The sequence below is a fragment of the Schistocerca gregaria genome, chromosome 3 (assembly GCF_023897955.1).
Source record: "Schistocerca gregaria isolate iqSchGreg1 chromosome 3, iqSchGreg1.2, whole genome shotgun sequence".
Taxonomy (NCBI): Eukaryota; Metazoa; Arthropoda; class Insecta; order Orthoptera; family Acrididae; genus Schistocerca; species Schistocerca gregaria.
In genome coordinates this window covers 876,774,306-876,793,809 of record NC_064922.1, presented here as the reverse complement: position 1 = coordinate 876,793,809, position 19,504 = coordinate 876,774,306, and the positions used below count along the sequence as shown (strand labels likewise).

The 19,504-nt window shown below is 43.4% G+C and overlaps 1 protein-coding gene across 2 annotated transcripts in view; it reads left to right on the top strand.

Annotated features, from left to right (window-relative positions):
• LOC126354973 (cytochrome P450 4g15-like) overlaps window positions 1-19,504 on the top strand; it is a 247,833-nt gene that overhangs the window by 224,442 nt on the left and 3,887 nt on the right. The window contains exon 6 of one of the 2 annotated variants that reach the window (XR_007565424.1): window positions 9,320-9,775. Coding sequence is in view for 1 of the 2 variants with exons in the window: in XM_050005059.1 (XP_049861016.1) it covers window positions 9,320-9,760 (441 nt within the window). In the remaining variant the exon portion in view is untranslated. Of the gene's footprint in view, window positions 1-9,319; window positions 10,028-19,504 lie in introns of those variants that run through there. The other variant, XM_050005059.1, reaches the window with a different exon arrangement.

Here is a 19,504-nt window from a genome sequence, read left to right as displayed (position 1 = left end):
ATCAGCGCACACTCCGCTGCAGAGTGAAAATCTCATTCTGGAAACATCCCCTAGGCTGTGGCTAAGCCATGTCTCCGCAGTATCCTTTCTTTCAGGAGTGCTCGTTCTGCAAGTTTCGCAGAAGAGCTTCTGTAAAGTTTGGAAGGTAGGAGACGGATACTGGCAGAAGTAAAGCTGTGAGTACCGGACGTGAGTCGTGCTTCGGTAGCTCAGATGGTAGAGCACTTGCCCGCGAAAGGCAAAGGTCCCGAGTTCGAGTCTCGGTCGGGCACACAGTTTTAATCTGCCAGGAAGTTTCATATCAGCGCACACTCCGCTGCAGAGTGAAAATCTCATTCTGGAAACATCCCCTAGGCTGTGGCTAAGCCATGTCTCCGCAGTATCCTTTCTTTCAGGAGTGCTAGTTCTGCAAGTTTCGCAGAAGAGCTTCTGTAAAGTTTGGAAGGTAGGAGACGGATACTGGCAGAAGTAAAGCTGTGAGTACCGGACGTGAGTCGTGCTTCGGTAGCTCAGATGGTAGAGCACTTGCCCGCGAAAGGCAAAGGTCCCGAGTTCGAGTCTCGGTCGGGCACACAGTTTTAATCTGCCAGGAAGTTTCATATCAGCGCACACTCCGCTGCAGAGTGAAAATCTCATTCTGGAAACATCCCCTAGGCTGTGGCTAAGCCATGTCTCCGCAGTATCCTTTCTTTCAGGAGTGCTAGTTCTGCAAGTTTCGCAGAAGAGCTTCTGTAAAGTTTGGAAGGTAGGAGACGGATACTGGCAGAAGTAAAGCTGTGAGTACCGGACGTGAGTCGTGCTTCGGTAGCTCAGATGGTAGAGCACTTGCCCGCGAAAGGCAAAGGTCCCGAGTTCGAGTCTCGGTCGGGCACACAGTTTTAATCTGCCAGGAAGTTTCATATCAGCGCACACTCCGCTGCAGAGTGAAAATCTCATTCTGGAAACATCCCCTAGGCTGTGGCTAAGCCATGTCTCCGCAGTATCCTTTCTTTCAGGAGTGCTAGTTCTGCAAGTTTCGCAGAAGAGCTTCTGTAAAGTTTGGAAGGTAGGAGACGGATACTGGCAGAAGTAAAGCTGTGAGTACCGGACGTGAGTCGTGCTTCGGTAGCTCAGATGGTAGAGCACTTGCCCGCGAAAGGCAAAGGTCCCGAGTTCGAGTCTCGGTCGGGCACACAGTTTTAATCTGCCAGGAAGTTTCATATCAGCGCACACTCCGCTGCAGAGTGAAAATCTCATTCTGGAAACATCCCCTAGGCTGTGGCTAAGCCATGTCTCCGCAGTATCCTTTCTTTCAGGAGTGCTAGTTCTGCAAGTTTCGCAGAAGAGCTTCTGTAAAGTTTGGAAGGTAGGAGACGGATACTGGCAGAAGTAAAGCTGTGAGTACCGGACGTGAGTCGTGCTTCGGTAGCTCAGATGGTAGAGCACTTGCCCGCGAAAGGCAAAGGTCCCGAGTTCGAGTCTCGGTCGGGCACACAGTTTTAATCTGCCAGGAAGTTTCATATCAGCGCACACTCCGCTGCAGAGTGAAAATCTCATTCTGGAAACATCCCCTAGGCTGTGGCTAAGCCATGTCTCCGCAGTATCCTTTCTTTCAGGAGTGCTAGTTCTGCAAGTTTCGCAGAAGAGCTTCTGTAAAGTTTGGAAGGTAGGAGACGGATACTGGCAGAAGTAAAGCTGTGAGTACCGGACGTGAGTCGTGCTTCGGTAGCTCAGATGGTAGAGCACTTGCCCGCGAAAGGCAAAGGTCCCGAGTTCGAGTCTCGGTCGGGCACACAGTTTTAATCTGCCAGGAAGTTTCATATCAGCGCACACTCCGCTGCAGAGTGAAAATCTCATTCTGGAAACATCCCCTAGGCTGTGGCTAAGCCATGTCTCCGCAGTATCCTTTCTTTCAGGAGTGCTCGTTCTGCAAGTTTCGCAGAAGAGCTTCTGTAAAGTTTGGAAGGTAGGAGACGGATACTGGCAGAAGTAAAGCTGTGAGTACCGGACGTGAGTCGTGCTTCGGTAGCTCAGATGGTAGAGCACTTGCCCGCGAAAGGCAAAGGTCCCGAGTTCGAGTCTCGGTCGGGCACACAGTTTTAATCTGCCAGGAAGTTTCATATCAGCGCACACTCCGCTGCAGAGTGAAAATCTCATTCTGGAAACATCCCCTAGGCTGTGGCTAAGCCATGTCTCCGCAGTATCCTTTCTTTCAGGAGTGCTCGTTCTGCAAGTTTCGCAGAAGAGCTTCTGTAAAGTTTGGAAGGTAGGAGACGGATACTGGCAGAAGTAAAGCTGTGAGTACCGGACGTGAGTCGTGCTTCGGTAGCTCAGATGGTAGAGCACTTGCCCGCGAAAGGCAAAGGTCCCGAGTTCGAGTCTCGGTCGGGCACACAGTTTTAATCTGCCAGGAAGTTTCATATCAGCGCACACTCCGCTGCAGAGTGAAAATCTCATTCTGGAAACATCCCCTAGGCTGTGGCTAAGCCATGTCTCCGCAGTATCCTTTCTTTCAGGAGTGCTAGTTCTGCAAGTTTCGCAGAAGAGCTTCTGTAAAGTTTGGAAGGTAGGAGACGGATACTGGCAGAAGTAAAGCTGTGAGTACCGGACGTGAGTCGTGCTTCGGTAGCTCAGATGGTAGAGCACTTGCCCGCGAAAGGCAAAGGTCCCGAGTTCGAGTCTCGGTTGGGCACACAGTTTTAATCTGCCAGGAAGTTTCATATCAGCGCACACTCCGCTGCAGAGTGAAAATCTCATTCTGGAAACATCCCCTAGGCTGTGGCTAAGCCATGTCTCCGCAGTATCCTTTCTTTCAGGAGTGCTAGTTCTGCAAGTTTCGCAGAAGAGCTTCTGTAAAGTTTGGAAGGTAGGAGACGGATACTGGCAGAAGTAAAGCTGTGAGTACCGGACGTGAGTCGTGCTTCGGTAGCTCAGATGGTAGAGCACTTGCCCGCGAAAGGCAAAGGTCCCGAGTTCGAGTCTCGGTCGGGCACACAGTTTTAATCTGCCAGGAAGTTTCATATCAGCGCACACTCCGCTGCAGAGTGAAAATCTCATTCTGGAAACATCCCCTAGGCTGTGGCTAAGCCATGTCTCCGCAGTATCCTTTCTTTCAGGAGTGCTAGTTCTGCAAGTTTCGCAGAAGAGCTTCTGTAAAGTTTGGAAGGTAGGAGACGGATACTGGCAGAAGTAAAGCTGTGAGTACCGGACGTGAGTCGTGCTTCGGTAGCTCAGATGGTAGAGCACTTGCCCGCGAAAGGCAAAGGTCCCGAGTTCGAGTCTCGGTCGGGCACACAGTTTTAATCTGCCAGGAAGTTTCATATCAGCGCACACTCCGCTGCAGAGTGAAAATCTCATTCTGGAAACATCCCCTAGGCTGTGGCTAAGCCATGTCTCCGCAGTATCCTTTCTTTCAGGAGTGCTAGTTCTGCAAGTTTCGCAGAAGAGCTTCTGTAAAGTTTGGAAGGTAGGAGACGGATACTGGCAGAAGTAAAGCTGTGAGTACCGGACGTGAGTCGTGCTTCGGTAGCTCAGATGGTAGAGCACTTGCCCGCGAAAGGCAAAGGTCCCGAGTTCGAGTCTCGGTCGGGCACACAGTTTTAATCTGCCAGGAAGTTTCATATCAGCGCACACTCCGCTGCAGAGTGAAAATCTCATTCTGGAAACATCCCCTAGGCTGTGGCTAAGCCATGTCTCCGCAGTATCCTTTCTTTCAGGAGTGCTAGTTCTGCAAGTTTCGCAGAAGAGCTTCTGTAAAGTTTGGAAGGTAGGAGACGGATACTGGCAGAAGTAAAGCTGTGAGTACCGGACGTGAGTCGTGCTTCGGTAGCTCAGATGGTAGAGCACTTGCCCGCGAAAGGCAAAGGTCCCGAGTTCGAGTCTCGGTCGGGCACACAGTTTTAATCTGCCAGGAAGTTTCATATCAGCGCACACTCCGCTGCAGAGTGAAAATCTCATTCTGGAAACATCCCCTAGGCTGTGGCTAAGCCATGTCTCCGCAGTATCCTTTCTTTCAGGAGTGCTAGTTCTGCAAGTTTCGCAGAAGAGCTTCTGTAAAGTTTGGAAGGTAGGAGACGGATACTGGCAGAAGTAAAGCTGTGAGTACCGGACGTGAGTCGTGCTTCGGTAGCTCAGATGGTAGAGCACTTGCCCGCGAAAGGCAAAGGTCCCGAGTTCGAGTCTCGGTCGGGCACACAGTTTTAATCTGCCAGGAAGTTTCATATCAGCGCACACTCCGCTGCAGAGTGAAAATCTCATTCTGGAAACATCCCCTAGGCTGTGGCTAAGCCATGTCTCCGCAGTATCCTTTCTTTCAGGAGTGCTAGTTCTGCAAGTTTCGCAGAAGAGCTTCTGTAAAGTTTGGAAGGTAGGAGACGGATACTGGCAGAAGTAAAGCTGTGAGTACCGGACGTGAGTCGTGCTTCGGTAGCTCAGATGGTAGAGCACTTGCCCGCGAAAGGCAAAGGTCCCGAGTTCGAGTCTCGGTCGGGCACACAGTTTTAATCTGCCAGGAAGTTTCATATCAGCGCACACTCCGCTGCAGAGTGAAAATCTCATTCTGGAAACATCCCCTAGGCTGTGGCTAAGCCATGTCTCCGCAGTATCCTTTCTTTCAGGAGTGCTAGTTCTGCAAGTTTCGCAGAAGAGCTTCTGTAAAGTTTGGAAGGTAGGAGACGGATACTGGCAGAAGTAAAGCTGTGAGTACCGGACGTGAGTCGTGCTTCGGTAGCTCAGATGGTAGAGCACTTGCCCGCGAAAGGCAAAGGTCCCGAGTTCGAGTCTCGGTCGGGCACACAGTTTTAATCTGCCAGGAAGTTTCATATCAGCGCACACTCCGCTGCAGAGTGAAAATCTCATTCTGGAAACATCCCCTAGGCTGTGGCTAAGCCATGTCTCCGCAGTATCCTTTCTTTCAGGAGTGCTCGTTCTGCAAGTTTCGCAGAAGAGCTTCTGTAAAGTTTGGAAGGTAGGAGACGGATACTGGCAGAAGTAAAGCTGTGAGTACCGGACGTGAGTCGTGCTTCGGTAGCTCAGATGGTAGAGCACTTGCCCGCGAAAGGCAAAGGTCCCGAGTTCGAGTCTCGGTCGGGCACACAGTTTTAATCTGCCAGGAAGTTTCATATCAGCGCACACTCCGCTGCAGAGTGAAAATCTCATTCTGGAAACATCCCCTAGGCTGTGGCTAAGCCATGTCTCCGCAGTATCCTTTCTTTCAGGAGTGCTAGTTCTGCAAGTTTCGCAGAAGAGCTTCTGTAAAGTTTGGAAGGTAGGAGACGGATACTGGCAGAAGTAAAGCTGTGAGTACCGGACGTGAGTCGTGCTTCGGTAGCTCAGATGGTAGAGCACTTGCCCGCGAAAGGCAAAGGTCCCGAGTTCGAGTCTCGGTCGGGCACACAGTTTTAATCTGCCAGGAAGTTTCATATCAGCGCACACTCCGCTGCAGAGTGAAAATCTCATTCTGGAAACATCCCCTAGGCTGTGGCTAAGCCATGTCTCCGCAGTATCCTTTCTTTCAGGAGTGCTCGTTCTGCAAGTTTCGCAGAAGAGCTTCTGTAAAGTTTGGAAGGTAGGAGACGGATACTGGCAGAAGTAAAGCTGTGAGTACCGGACGTGAGTCGTGCTTCGGTAGCTCAGATGGTAGAGCACTTGCCCGCGAAAGGCAAAGGTCCCGAGTTCGAGTCTCGGTCGGGCACACAGTTTTAATCTGCCAGGAAGTTTCATATCAGCGCACACTCCGCTGCAGAGTGAAAATCTCATTCTGGAAACATCCCCTAGGCTGTGGCTAAGCCATGTCTCCGCAGTATCCTTTCTTTCAGGAGTGCTAGTTCTGCAAGTTTCGCAGAAGAGCTTCTGTAAAGTTTGGAAGGTAGGAGACGGATACTGGCAGAAGTAAAGCTGTGAGTACCGGACGTGAGTCGTGCTTCGGCAGCTCAGATGGTAGAGCACTTGCCCGCGAAAGGCAAAGGTCCCGAGTTCGAGTCTCGGTTGGGCACACAGTTTTAATCTGCCAGGAAGTTTCATATCAGCGCACACTCCGCTGCAGAGTGAAAATCTCATTCTGGAAACATCCCCTAGGCTGTGGCTAAGCCATGTCTCCGCAGTATCCTTTCTTTCAGGAGTGCTAGTTCTGCAAGTTTCGCAGAAGAGCTTCTGTAAAGTTTGGAAGGTAGGAGACGGATACTGGCAGAAGTAAAGCTGTGAGTACCGGACGTGAGTCGTGCTTCGGTAGCTCAGATGGTAGAGCACTTGCCCGCGAAAGGCAAAGGTCCCGAGTTCGAGTCTCGGTCGGGCACACAGTTTTAATCTGCCAGGAAGTTTCATATCAGCGCACACTCCGCTGCAGAGTGAAAATCTCATTCTGGAAACATCCCCTAGGCTGTGGCTAAGCCATGTCTCCGCAGTATCCTTTCTTTCAGGAGTGCTAGTTCTGCAAGTTTCGCAGAAGAGCTTCTGTAAAGTTTGGAAGGTAGGAGACGGATACTGGCAGAAGTAAAGCTGTGAGTACCGGACGTGAGTCGTGCTTCGGTAGCTCAGATGGTAGAGCACTTGCCCGCGAAAGGCAAAGGTCCCGAGTTCGAGTCTCGGTCGGGCACACAGTTTTAATCTGCCAGGAAGTTTCATATCAGCGCACACTCCGCTGCAGAGTGAAAATCTCATTCTGGAAACATCCCCTAGGCTGTGGCTAAGCCATGTCTCCGCAGTATCCTTTCTTTCAGGAGTGCTAGTTCTGCAAGTTTCGCAGAAGAGCTTCTGTAAAGTTTGGAAGGTAGGAGACGGATACTGGCAGAAGTAAAGCTGTGAGTACCGGACGTGAGTCGTGCTTCGGTAGCTCAGATGGTAGAGCACTTGCCCGCGAAAGGCAAAGGTCCCGAGTTCGAGTCTCGGTCGGGCACACAGTTTTAATCTGCCAGGAAGTTTCATATCAGCGCACACTCCGCTGCAGAGTGAAAATCTCATTCTGGAAACATCCCCTAGGCTGTGGCTAAGCCATGTCTCCGCAGTATCCTTTCTTTCAGGAGTGCTAGTTCTGCAAGTTTCGCAGAAGAGCTTCTGTAAAGTTTGGAAGGTAGGAGACGGATACTGGCAGAAGTAAAGCTGTGAGTACCGGACGTGAGTCGTGCTTCGGTAGCTCAGATGGTAGAGCACTTGCCCGCGAAAGGCAAAGGTCCCGAGTTCGAGTCTCGGTCGGGCACACAGTTTTAATCTGCCAGGAAGTTTCATATCAGCGCACACTCCGCTGCAGAGTGAAAATCTCATTCTGGAAACATCCCCTAGGCTGTGGCTAAGCCATGTCTCCGCAGTATCCTTTCTTTCAGGAGTGCTAGTTCTGCAAGTTTCGCAGAAGAGCTTCTGTAAAGTTTGGAAGGTAGGAGACGGATACTGGCAGAAGTAAAGCTGTGAGTACCGGACGTGAGTCGTGCTTCGGTAGCTCAGATGGTAGAGCACTTGCCCGCGAAAGGCAAAGGTCCCGAGTTCGAGTCTCGGTCGGGCACACAGTTTTAATCTGCCAGGAAGTTTCATATCAGCGCACACTCCGCTGCAGAGTGAAAATCTCATTCTGGAAACATCCCCTAGGCTGTGGCTAAGCCATGTCTCCGCAGTATCCTTTCTTTCAGGAGTGCTAGTTCTGCAAGTTTCGCAGAAGAGCTTCTGTAAAGTTTGGAAGGTAGGAGACGGATACTGGCAGAAGTAAAGCTGTGAGTACCGGACGTGAGTCGTGCTTCGGTAGCTCAGATGGTAGAGCACTTGCCCGCGAAAGGCAAAGGTCCCGAGTTCGAGTCTCGGTCGGGCACACAGTTTTAATCTGCCAGGAAGTTTCATATCAGCGCACACTCCGCTGCAGAGTGAAAATCTCATTCTGGAAACATCCCCTAGGCTGTGGCTAAGCCATGTCTCCGCAGTATCCTTTCTTTCAGGAGTGCTAGTTCTGCAAGTTTCGCAGAAGAGCTTCTGTAAAGTTTGGAAGGTAGGAGACGGATACTGGCAGAAGTAAAGCTGTGAGTACCGGACGTGAGTCGTGCTTCGGTAGCTCAGATGGTAGAGCACTTGCCCGCGAAAGGCAAAGGTCCCGAGTTCGAGTCTCGGTCGGGCACACAGTTTTAATCTGCCAGGAAGTTTCATATCAGCGCACACTCCGCTGCAGAGTGAAAATCTCATTCTGGAAACATCCCCTAGGCTGTGGCTAAGCCATGTCTCCGCAGTATCCTTTCTTTCAGGAGTGCTAGTTCTGCAAGTTTCGCAGAAGAGCTTCTGTAAAGTTTGGAAGGTAGGAGACGGATACTGGCAGAAGTAAAGCTGTGAGTACCGGACGTGAGTCGTGCTTCGGTAGCTCAGATGGTAGAGCACTTGCCCGCGAAAGGCAAAGGTCCCGAGTTCGAGTCTCGGTCGGGCACACAGTTTTAATCTGCCAGGAAGTTTCATATCAGCGCACACTCCGCTGCAGAGTGAAAATCTCATTCTGGAAACATCCCCTAGGCTGTGGCTAAGCCATGTCTCCGCAGTATCCTTTCTTTCAGGAGTGCTAGTTCTGCAAGTTTCGCAGAAGAGCTTCTGTAAAGTTTGGAAGGTAGGAGACGGATACTGGCAGAAGTAAAGCTGTGAGTACCGGACGTGAGTCGTGCTTCGGTAGCTCAGATGGTAGAGCACTTGCCCGCGAAAGGCAAAGGTCCCGAGTTCGAGTCTCGGTCGGGCACACAGTTTTAATCTGCCAGGAAGTTTCATATCAGCGCACACTCCGCTGCAGAGTGAAAATCTCATTCTGTATACTAGTACTTTCTTGTGAAATGGGTGTAAGTAATGTCATATTGATAAGACACCTCCAAGATACATCCAAGCTCTTTATAGTAGCACTTACAACTGTCAATCAATTAAGTTTCATTTCGTGATTCTTGAGTTTCTCCCGGCGTATTTGATAATCAATATATCCACGGGTGTACTGCCGGTCTATAATGCCCGTTGGACACTGTAGACCGGCAGTACACCCGTGGATATTTTGATTAAGTTTCAGTTCATTTTCTGCGCCTCTTCCCTATATGTCAGGCAGTGTATTTGTTAAACAATATCTCACATTTCAGTTTAATTGTGTCCTTGAAGTTTGGCTATAAATTGAAATTAAAATTTTCACTTTTTTATGTGTCATATTGCAGGGTTACACACAAATAATGCCACTACATTGCAGATAGAACCCAATAATGGAGTTGTCAACACCTTTCAGTTCATGGCATTGAACACGTGGATTATACTGTCCACCTCATAGCCATGTCTTGTAGTGGCACCTTCACATGTCTCCTAGCATACATGAAATGTTGCACGGACACACTACATTAGCCACTTTTTGCAGGAAACACTGAGGCTGTTCTCGACAGTGCCCTGCATGCCATACCTGGTGACTGAGGACACCCCCCTGGCAGGGGGTCAGTTTCTGGCGCCACGAGGCAGCACTGTGCTGGTCGCCTACTACCTGATGCACCGCCATCCCCAGCTGTTCCCAGACCCACACAGGTTCGACCCCAGTCGCTTCCTGGAGGGTGGCAGCTCGACAACCAGGAAATCCTACAGCTACGTGCCTTTTGGCGTCGGCCCGCGCAAATGTGTGGGTGCCCGGTATGCAATTATGCACATTAAAACTGTACTGGCAGTGGTGCTGCAGCGTTATCGCATACTGCCTGGATCCAGCAGGAAGGATCTAGAAGAGAGTGTAGTTTCCATAACAGCTCACCCAATCACTGGTTTCAAAGTTATTTGTATCCCACGAGACAACACAGCTGCTAGTTCTGTGTGACAAATAAATGTGGAGGTAAGTTAAATCTCAGCAACTTTTGTATGAACCTTTAGCCATTCTTAACTACTTTTCATTAATAACTCCATTGTGATAAAGACAATATTGGTTAGTTCTATATTCCATTGGTGATATTCAGAATAAACTTTTATTTAACAAAAGATTGCACAGGGTAATTAAAACACAATATTTGTATTGGTAGCAATACATGCTGACCATATACAGGTTTGTATCTCTTTATCTGTTCAATAAAGGGTTCCTATGCAGAAACTAGTTTACATTTGAAAATTTATCTACTTCCTATCAGACTTTTTTATCTAAAGGGATCTTCTCAGAGTTTTACACTGAAGTGAGGAAAGTCATGAAATGCCTCCTAATACCTTGTTGGGCCTCCTTTTGCCCAAGGTAACGCAGCAGCTCAAGGTAGCATGGATTCAACAAGTCGTTGAAAGTACCTTGGAGAAATTTTGAGTCATGCTACCATTATAGCCATCTATAATTGCGAAAAGGTAATGGGTGCAGGATAGATTGCCTGAAATGATCTCTAGATAATGTTCCACAAATGTATGATGGGATTCATGTTGGGAGATTTGGGTGGCCATATCATTCACTTGATTTACCCAGAATGTTCTTCCTACCAGTCGCAAGCAAGTGTGACCTGGTAACGTGGCTACTACTGTGGTAGGTATGGGCTTGTCAACCTTGGCTACAATAATAGGCTCACTATACTGTTCGTAGTAGCTTACCCACACTCCTATTTTTTTATTCATTTTTAAACCTACTCCTGCATTACCCTTATTTGATTTTGTATCTATAAGCCACCTGACCAGAAAGCTTGTTCCTCTTACCACCTAACGTTACTAATTCCCACTATATGTAACATTAACATACACGTTTCCCTTCTTAAATTTTCTAACTTACCTGCTCGATTAAGGGATCTGACATTCCATGCTCCAATCCCTAGAATGCCAGTTTTCTTTCACCTGATAATGACGGCCTCATGAGTATCCCCAGCCCAGAGATCCGAATGGGGGACTTTTATCCTCCAGAATATTTTACCCAAGAGCACGCCATCAAAATTTAACCATAGAGTAAAGTTGCATACACTCTGGAAAAATTACAGCTGTTGTTTCCCCTTCCTTTCAGCCGTTCGCACTATCAGCACACCAAGACCATTTTGGTTAGTGTTACAAGGCCAGATCAGTCGATTATCCAGACTGTTGCCCCTGCAACTACTGAAAAGGCTGCTGCCTCTCTTCAGGAACCACTCGTTTGTCTGGCCTCTCAAATAGATACACCTCCGTTGTGGTTGCACCTACGGTATGGCTAACTGTATCACTGAGGCACACAAGCGTCCCTACCAATCGCAAGGTCCATGGTTCATAGGGGGGGGGGGGGAGTTGGGGGTTTAGGGGATGTAGAAATAACTACATCTCATAATTATAAAACTCATCATCTTTTTACCAATAATTCACGTCTTCTTGTTTCTAATTACATATTGAACGCGAAATTCCTGTTTCCATTTCAAATACAAATTTTTACTTATCGATGTTTTGTGAAATACTGTTCATAAAAGTTGTTTAAATTAAGAAAACATAATTGAAATTTTAAGGCAAACATGAAAAACCAAATTGTCTTTATTTGGACTATGCCCATCGTTTTATATCACAGAGGTAAATACGTATCGTAGAAATATGAATAAACAATCATTTTCAAGCATCGAGCACGTCACACAAATCCTGTTATTTTACATTTGCTATTGTACCATTACAATATGAATCTAAAGAGAACTGATCTAGAGCCAAGCTGCGGGATTTGTCCCGAGAAGTAACAAGACTGTTAAGCTGCCAGACGAACTGGAAATAACGCACACAGCTTTTTCACACGTCACTGCCGAACGCTGGCGGGATACAGAACGGCTCGTCATAGAAGAAGAAGCGAAAGTGATGCGCCTGGTTGACTTCGTGAATACTTTTGTTGACAGGCTCGTTATCAACGTAATAGGTGACACTTCTATAACTGAAATGTATTTCCCGGATTCGGATTAGGAAAGGGCTAAGAGATTACCAGACGACTGACTGTAAATAATACCCTCAGTGGGTTCATTATTTAACTATATGGTGAAATCCTTCAATACTCTCTTCCGTTACACGCAGCTTATGCAAGAAAATTACCCTGTGGTTAAGTCAGTAATTTTCATCATTCTTGTTTTGAATTACAGTAGTATGTTAACTAAAAACGATAACGTGTTACAGTTTTCGTCTAGTCGTCTAAGCAGCGTATTGTTGGAGATTTGCAGTGTATTATTTCGTTCTGGTTAAAAATTGAGATTCGAAGCTGTATTGCTCCCCTGCACGTCTCTTTTTACGTGGATACTGCAGCTTGCCACGTCACTGCAGGCTAGCTGTACAAGTTGACCGTCCAGTGCTGTCCAAGTTACAAGGGGCATAATTGTTGTCCCGTATTATCGCTAAATCGGTGTGCGCGTAACGCACAGCACAAAACGTACCCTTATGATAGTACTTTGTACTCGAGGCAAATTGGCTGCAGTCCCACGTGAAACGGAAATCCAATGAGGTTCCAGCAAACGCGGAAGAATACATAGTGCAATTTTTACATCAGGTTTATTCTTATGATGAACAGATTATAGTAAGCAGCTGCAATATGGTGACATCAAAGGTTCCATAATCTTTCACTCGCGCATTTGCAGTGTTTCCTTTGCGACCATCACTGACTTGGTCCATGGGATTCAGTATGCGTTCGGACAATATATTGCATGTGGGTGAACTTCCCTTTGATCGGTGCATACTAGCCACACTTGGTTTTTCCTCAAATAGTGTGCGTACATTAAATTCATATCCTTTTATTCCGAGTGCTCCAAGAAGTCAGAGGTTGTTGACCCTCTAATCTTATCATTTACTTGATTTTCATTATTCTCAGTTAAACTGCAGTAGTGGGGCGTAGTACTGGTGTATGCAGCTTTCGTTCAATGATCTTCGATTTTAAGCCTTGGCGGCATTTGCCATACTGTGACTCCGTTTTTACTGACTGAAAAGCAATATTTTTGACACTGACATTCAGAAAGCATGTGCCTAAAGAGAAGTCGATCATTTGACTTCTCTCCCTTAGTAGTTCTATGCCAAATATGCATTCTAGAATTAACCCACTCACAGTTATAAATATGCAGACTATGGCTCCAACCCCTATTACAACTTCAACCTGTGTTTGACATTTCGCGACTTGACACCGATTACTTTAATAACCTTACAGTTCTGAACAGGGAACGTTGGTACCCTTGTGATCTCACGAATGCTACTAAATAATCTGGCTGACATAATATTCACCATTGCACCTGTACCCAGAACAGTTATAGCCAGCGCTTTCTCAGCAGTAGCATGTACTTTAGCTTGCACTGCTTTTTTTTTTTTTTTTTTTTTTTTTTTTTTTGCTATGACCACAGCATGTGGAGCGATCAGTAGTAATACGGCCCTAATATCCATAGCATTTACTGAATTACTTACTTTTCCCTCACTCCATCCCACGACTTACATTGAAAGGTGTAATGTGGCCGAATTTAGTTTATTGTATTCACTGTTGTGCGGCGAGGCTCTACTGCTACCTCTATAATATTTACAGCACGATTTTGTGTTCGCCGATTTGTATCAATCATACAGTTTTGTACGGGACCTGCCTGTTTGTTATTATTGCTCATGTTTGGCTAATTGCAGTTTCCCTTTTGGCAATTAAACAGATTCTTATTGTTGTTATTATCCTGCCACTGCACTGTCCCATTACCATGGTAACCAGGGTGATATCTATTATCGCTCCATTTGTTTCTGTTAAATTTCGATGGATCACCATCAGCAGGCAATGAGCCTGTTTCGCAGCGGAGGTAACGCCGGTGGTCTCATAAACTTGTCGCAACAGTTTTTTGTCCCTCCATGTTTGTAAGATCGCGCACACAGTGGAGAGGACTGAGTGGCAGCGTTATTGGTGTTGTTATTGCTCAGTTTTGAATCTTAATGTGTCATTTTGAGTGAATTTAAGATAGACATCAAGTGCTCAAGATTTGCTTTTGCCATATGTACTAATTTTCTTTTAATATTCATAAAACTTCGCTGTATGATGTGGGTTCAGCCCACTGCCAGGTCGTATCCAATTAATTCTCGAAATACTTGCTTAGACGTCTTTGCCTACTGCTAAATGGTTCAGAATTGAATAGCTCCTTGTTGAATCTTTGTTGCACACTACTGGATCTTCTCGAATTGGTCATAAATCTGAAAATTTGCAGCGGTCAGTTGCCCAAAAGATGGCTTCCCCTTTAAAAAATATGTAGTGAAATGGATCTTCTGATGTCTGTCCACGATCTTGGTAACACGTCTTCAAATGGCTTGATAAAAACGAGATGATGAATACTTTCTGTTGGGTGTAAAAACCGTACAACTGTCTGTGTTTTAACAGGATCTCAGCTAACAGAACAGATGATAATGGATATGTTATTCTCAGCCCAAGGGGTATATGGTTGGGTGACATACCTGTATAATCAATTTAATTTTTTGTACATTCTCTTATTTGGTGTTATTTCTTGTGCAGACAACTTGTCATTCAGCATAGTTAACATTTCAGATTGCTTAGATAATATTTCACTTAACTGAGCTAACATTTTGTTTGACTGTGAATTGCTCAATACTTGATTTCATCATCACTTATAACTTACAATAAATTGCTTTAAATGAATCTTGTAAGGTGTTGGTGGTTGGAACTAGTCTCGCTCTTATTGTTCAATTCAGTTTTGCGAGGCTTCAGTGTTTTCACTGGCTACACCAGCGGATTTGTTATCACTGGCATTCGATTCTACCTCATCATTATATCTATCAGTTTACGTTTTTAGTGACTCTACTATTTTTACCATAAGTTAAGACGACTAGATTCATAAGCACCGTATTGCGTATTTTAAATTTTAAAGCAATCCACAGGTAACAATATTGCTGAATATTAACTTCACAGAAACAATGGAGTTTCGGTGAGAAGTTTGAAATAATAAATACCGAATACAACTGTGCAGTTAATGATTAAGTTTGATTAGCAGAATACTATACACGTGGGCAAAAGATAATAAACAGTGTTCCCTTGTATTTTGTGTTATGTTAGTAGGTCTCTGTCCACAATGTATTGAAAGAAATTGTCGTACCTTGTAAAAAGCTTGTAGTTCCCGTTACATTCCTTTTCATAATTGTATGGTTCTTCTACTTTTGTCAGGTTTTTCCATTGTTCTTTGTGTCCATGGTACATGAAAGACACACAAAAAGACTTCCTAACAGTGTAATGACAAAGGTACTTTACATCAACTGCTCGTCCTGTAACAGAGTCACAAGTGTAACGCATACACCTTTTACGTGTCACTCCGTCCTTTGAAGGTTACGCATTCGGAAATTAAATTTTTCACAAGTGAGGGACATTGCTTAGCCAACAAGAAAATAGAAATGTTTTGCTACGAAATTCAGTAATATGGCGTAAGTTTATCTTTAGTACCATTATACAACTTTTCTTGTTGGAATGTTAAAAATTAACAGAACTACAGGTTTTTGTTGGAAAACCGTAAGCTTGCTGATGCCGCACCATTTAGTTATCACAGTTAATGTAAGTTGGCTTTGCAAGAAACTAATAATTATGATTGGACTTCATTAAAATTGTAAACTGCAGGCTCGAACAGCGTATGTTGTAATTCGGAAACAATAAGGTTCTTCAGGCACACAATCGTAGCATCACTAAATTGACCGCTTCCAACTAATTTAAAGGACTGAAAAATACTTGAAAGATTTTTTGATCAGGGAGTATGGTAAATATACCTCTAGTAAATAAAACGTAATACATTTTAAGCATCTCATTATTATTTCACCATAAAATTGCGCTAACAAAACACATGTGATCTCCTCTTGCAGAAGCACGAACAGAAAGATGACAAGAGAGGGTTGTGCATTGTTTTGTTATTTTTCAAAACATTAGAAAAGCGCCATTCCCATAGATAGTTGAATATGCACAAGAGGTAAACTTCATGCAGTACAATTAAGTCTTTGATGCTGTGTCATAATAATTTTTCCGACTTCTGCGAGTTATGTCAAAAAGGAGGAATAGACCTTAAATCTTAATCAATAACACAACTAAAAATAAGTCTAGCCTTGCCCTCAAAGTTCATTAGAAGTAAGGCATACGATCTACATGTAATGTAATGGATGAAGTAAATATTTCGGCTAACTTTACTACAGACAGTCCAGACGCTGCTTTTCTTTCAAGGGAAAAGCGCACATGTTGGAAACGCCTGTGCTTGTATGGTTGATAGCAGCCTACTGGAGGCATACATTTCTAGAGCAAATGACGACCTGTTAGCCGGAAAATACGAATTATTCGCATTATTTTTTCACATAATTGTTTGGCCAGATTTTGGCGTTTATGATATATAATAAGATTTTTTCTGCACATTTCTCATGTTGATGATTTCGTCTATAATGATTTTCTGTTGAAACAGATACTAGTGAATACCAGTACGGAATGTTTGCAGTGGTAACACATTGATACTACTTAGTTCATACAAAATATTTAATTTTACTTGCGGTGACGGGCACACACGAGTTACCTTTTGTAGACGGCCCTTCCTGCATTTATTTCACTGCAGGATATGGGGGTCCTGCAGTAATTTGGAGCTTTTATGTTGAAGTAGTCTGCATTATTGGATCTCTAGTAATGAGTATAAAATACGTAATTTTGGGATTTATCAGAGATTTTCACTAATGATTCTCATTGAATGGATAGCCATTTTTTTACTTTCCATTGCTGCAGAACCCTGGCATTTCCGTGTGTGTAATTCCTAAGGGACAAAACTGCTGAGGTCATCGCTCCCTAGACTTACACACTTCTTAAACTAACGTAAACTAAGTAATGCTAAGAACAACATACACAGCCATGTAGGAGGGAGGGGCCACGCAATCTGTGACATGGAGCTTCTAACCGCGAGGCCATTCCGCATGGCAGGCGTTTCTATTATGACCTGTTACGTTGCCGAGATTTGGGATGGAAGGCAACAGTTTAGTTACGAATAGGCGAAGGCAACGAATGTGAAACCAAAACGTCACATTGTGTGACATACTGATTGGTGTTGATATATAATTGGGTCCCCTCCTCCCACTGGGTCGAAGAATGATGTGTTTAGGTTTTATACCTTGGTTGCTAATTGCCTCTGTTGTTAGTTTTATTTAGGGTTTATGATTTTTCTAATACTTTATATTTCCCTTTATTGGTTGATTTTTATTCTTATTATTTTATATTTTATGTTTTTATAATTTTGGTCTTTTAAGTTCAGATGTCAATATTTTTGGTTCAATTATGACTTCCTAAGGCCAATGTAGAGGCTCCTATTTCTGGTAGAATTATTCTTGCTGGTGTTTTATTGAAGCTGGGTGGTTGTGGAATTTTTCATGTAATAAAGGTTATTTCTTATTATGTAGTTTAATTATTATTATGTAGTTTAATTATTTCTGGTTGTCTTTAGGTTTATTTGGTGCAGTTATTGTTAGATTTATTTGTTTTCATCAGGTTGATTTAAAGTCTTTAATTGCTTATTCTTCTGTCACTCATATAAGAATGGTTATTGGTGGATTAATAACTATGAATTGATGGGTTTGTATATGTTCACTTTCTTTAATAGTTGGTCATGGTTTATGTTCTTCTGGGTTGTTTTGTTTATCTAGTATTATTATTGAGCGTTTTGGTAGACAAAGATTATTAATTAACAAGTGCATGATTAATTTGATACCTAGAATGGCTTTATGGTGATTCCTTTAGAGATCATCAAATATGGGTACTCCTTCATCACTGAATTTGGTAGGTGAGCTCAGACTATTAAATAGAATTACGTCTTAATCTTCTTTTAGTTTTTTTTTGCTTCGATTTTTTTTATCTTTTCTTAGAGCTGTTTATACTTCACATATATATTCTTATTCTCAACATGGAAATTATTATTCTGGGGTTTATACTTGTTCTCTTGGTTATTTTCAGGAATATTATCTTTTACTTTTGCATTGATTGCCTATGAATATTCTTTGTTTAAAAGGTGAGTATTTCTTTACATAAGTTGCTTAGGTATTTTAATTTAAAACATTGTTTTATGGGATCAGTGGTGTGATGTTTTTCATTCTAGGCTGTGAATTTGTTTTCTATTTGTTCTTTAAGTTTTTTTCTTTATTCTTTTCAAGAACCATAATTTTCATTTTAGAAATCTATTATTTAATAATTGATTATAGAGCTTTTCTTGAATGAGAACTTTTTAATTTGAATGGTTCTATGATAGTTATGGTTTAATTTTTGTTATATATATTGTTATATATATATATTTCTTCTTTGGTAATTAACTATAGAGAGGATTATATATCAGGTGAAAAACATATAAATCGTTTTATTATTATTGTTTTAATATTTAGTCTTTCAATAGGGTTTTAATTATTAGTCCCAATTTGATTAGAATTTTATTAGGATGTGGTGGTTTAGGTTTGCTATCTTATTGTTTTGTTATTTATTACCAAAATGTAAAATCTTATGTTGCTGGTATGTTAGCTGCTCTTTCTAATCGGATTGGTGATGTTGAAACTTTAATTTCTATTGCTTGAATATTAAATTTTGGTGGTTTAAATTATATTTATTATTATGATTTTATTTCTAGTACTTTTGAAATAAAGCTTATTACTGCATCAATTGTTTTGGCAGCTATAACTAAGAGAGCTCAGATTCCTTTTTCTTCTTGACTTCCTGTTGCTATGGCTGCTCCTACTCCTGTTTCTGCTGTAGTTCATTCTTCTACTCTTGCTACTGTAGGAGTTTACTTATTGATTTGTTTTAGACCAATATTAGATACTTATAATTGTGGTTGCTTTTTAATTTTAATTGGTTGTATAACTAAGTTCGTAGACAGATTTGGTGCTAATTTTGAATATGATTTGTTGTTGTTGTGGTCTTCAGAGCTGAGACTGGTTTGATTCAACCCTCTATGCTACTCTATCCTGTGGAAGCTTCTTCATCTCCCAGTAAATACTGCAACCTACATACTTTTGTATATTCTTAGTGTATTCATCTCTCGGTCTCCCTCTAAGATTTTTACCGTCCTCTATGCCCTCCAATACTAAATTGGTGATTCCTCGATGCCTCAGAACATGTCCTACCAACCGATCCCTTCTTCTGGTCAAGTTGTGCCACAAACTTCTCTTCTCCCCAATCCTATTCAATACCTCCTCATTAGTTATGTGATCTACCAATATAATATTCAGCATTCTTCTGTAGCACCAGATTTCGAAAGCTTCTATTCTTTTCTTGTCCAAACTATTCATCGTCCAACTTTCACTTCCATACATGCCTACACTCCATACAAATACTTCCAGAAATGACTTCCTGACATATAAATATATATTCGATGTTAACAAATTTCTCTTCTTCAGAAATGCTTTCCTTGCCATTGCCAGTCTACATTTTATATCCTCTCTACTTCGACCAATCAGTTATTTTGCTTCCCAAATAGCAAAACTCCTTTACTACTTTAAGTGTCTCATTTCGTAATCTAATACCTTCAGCATGCACCCGACTTAATGCGACTACATCCCATTATCCTTGTTTTGCTTTTGATGATGTTCATCTTATACCTTCCATGCAACACACTATCCATTCCATTCAATTGCTCTTCCAATTCCTTTGGTGTCTCTGACA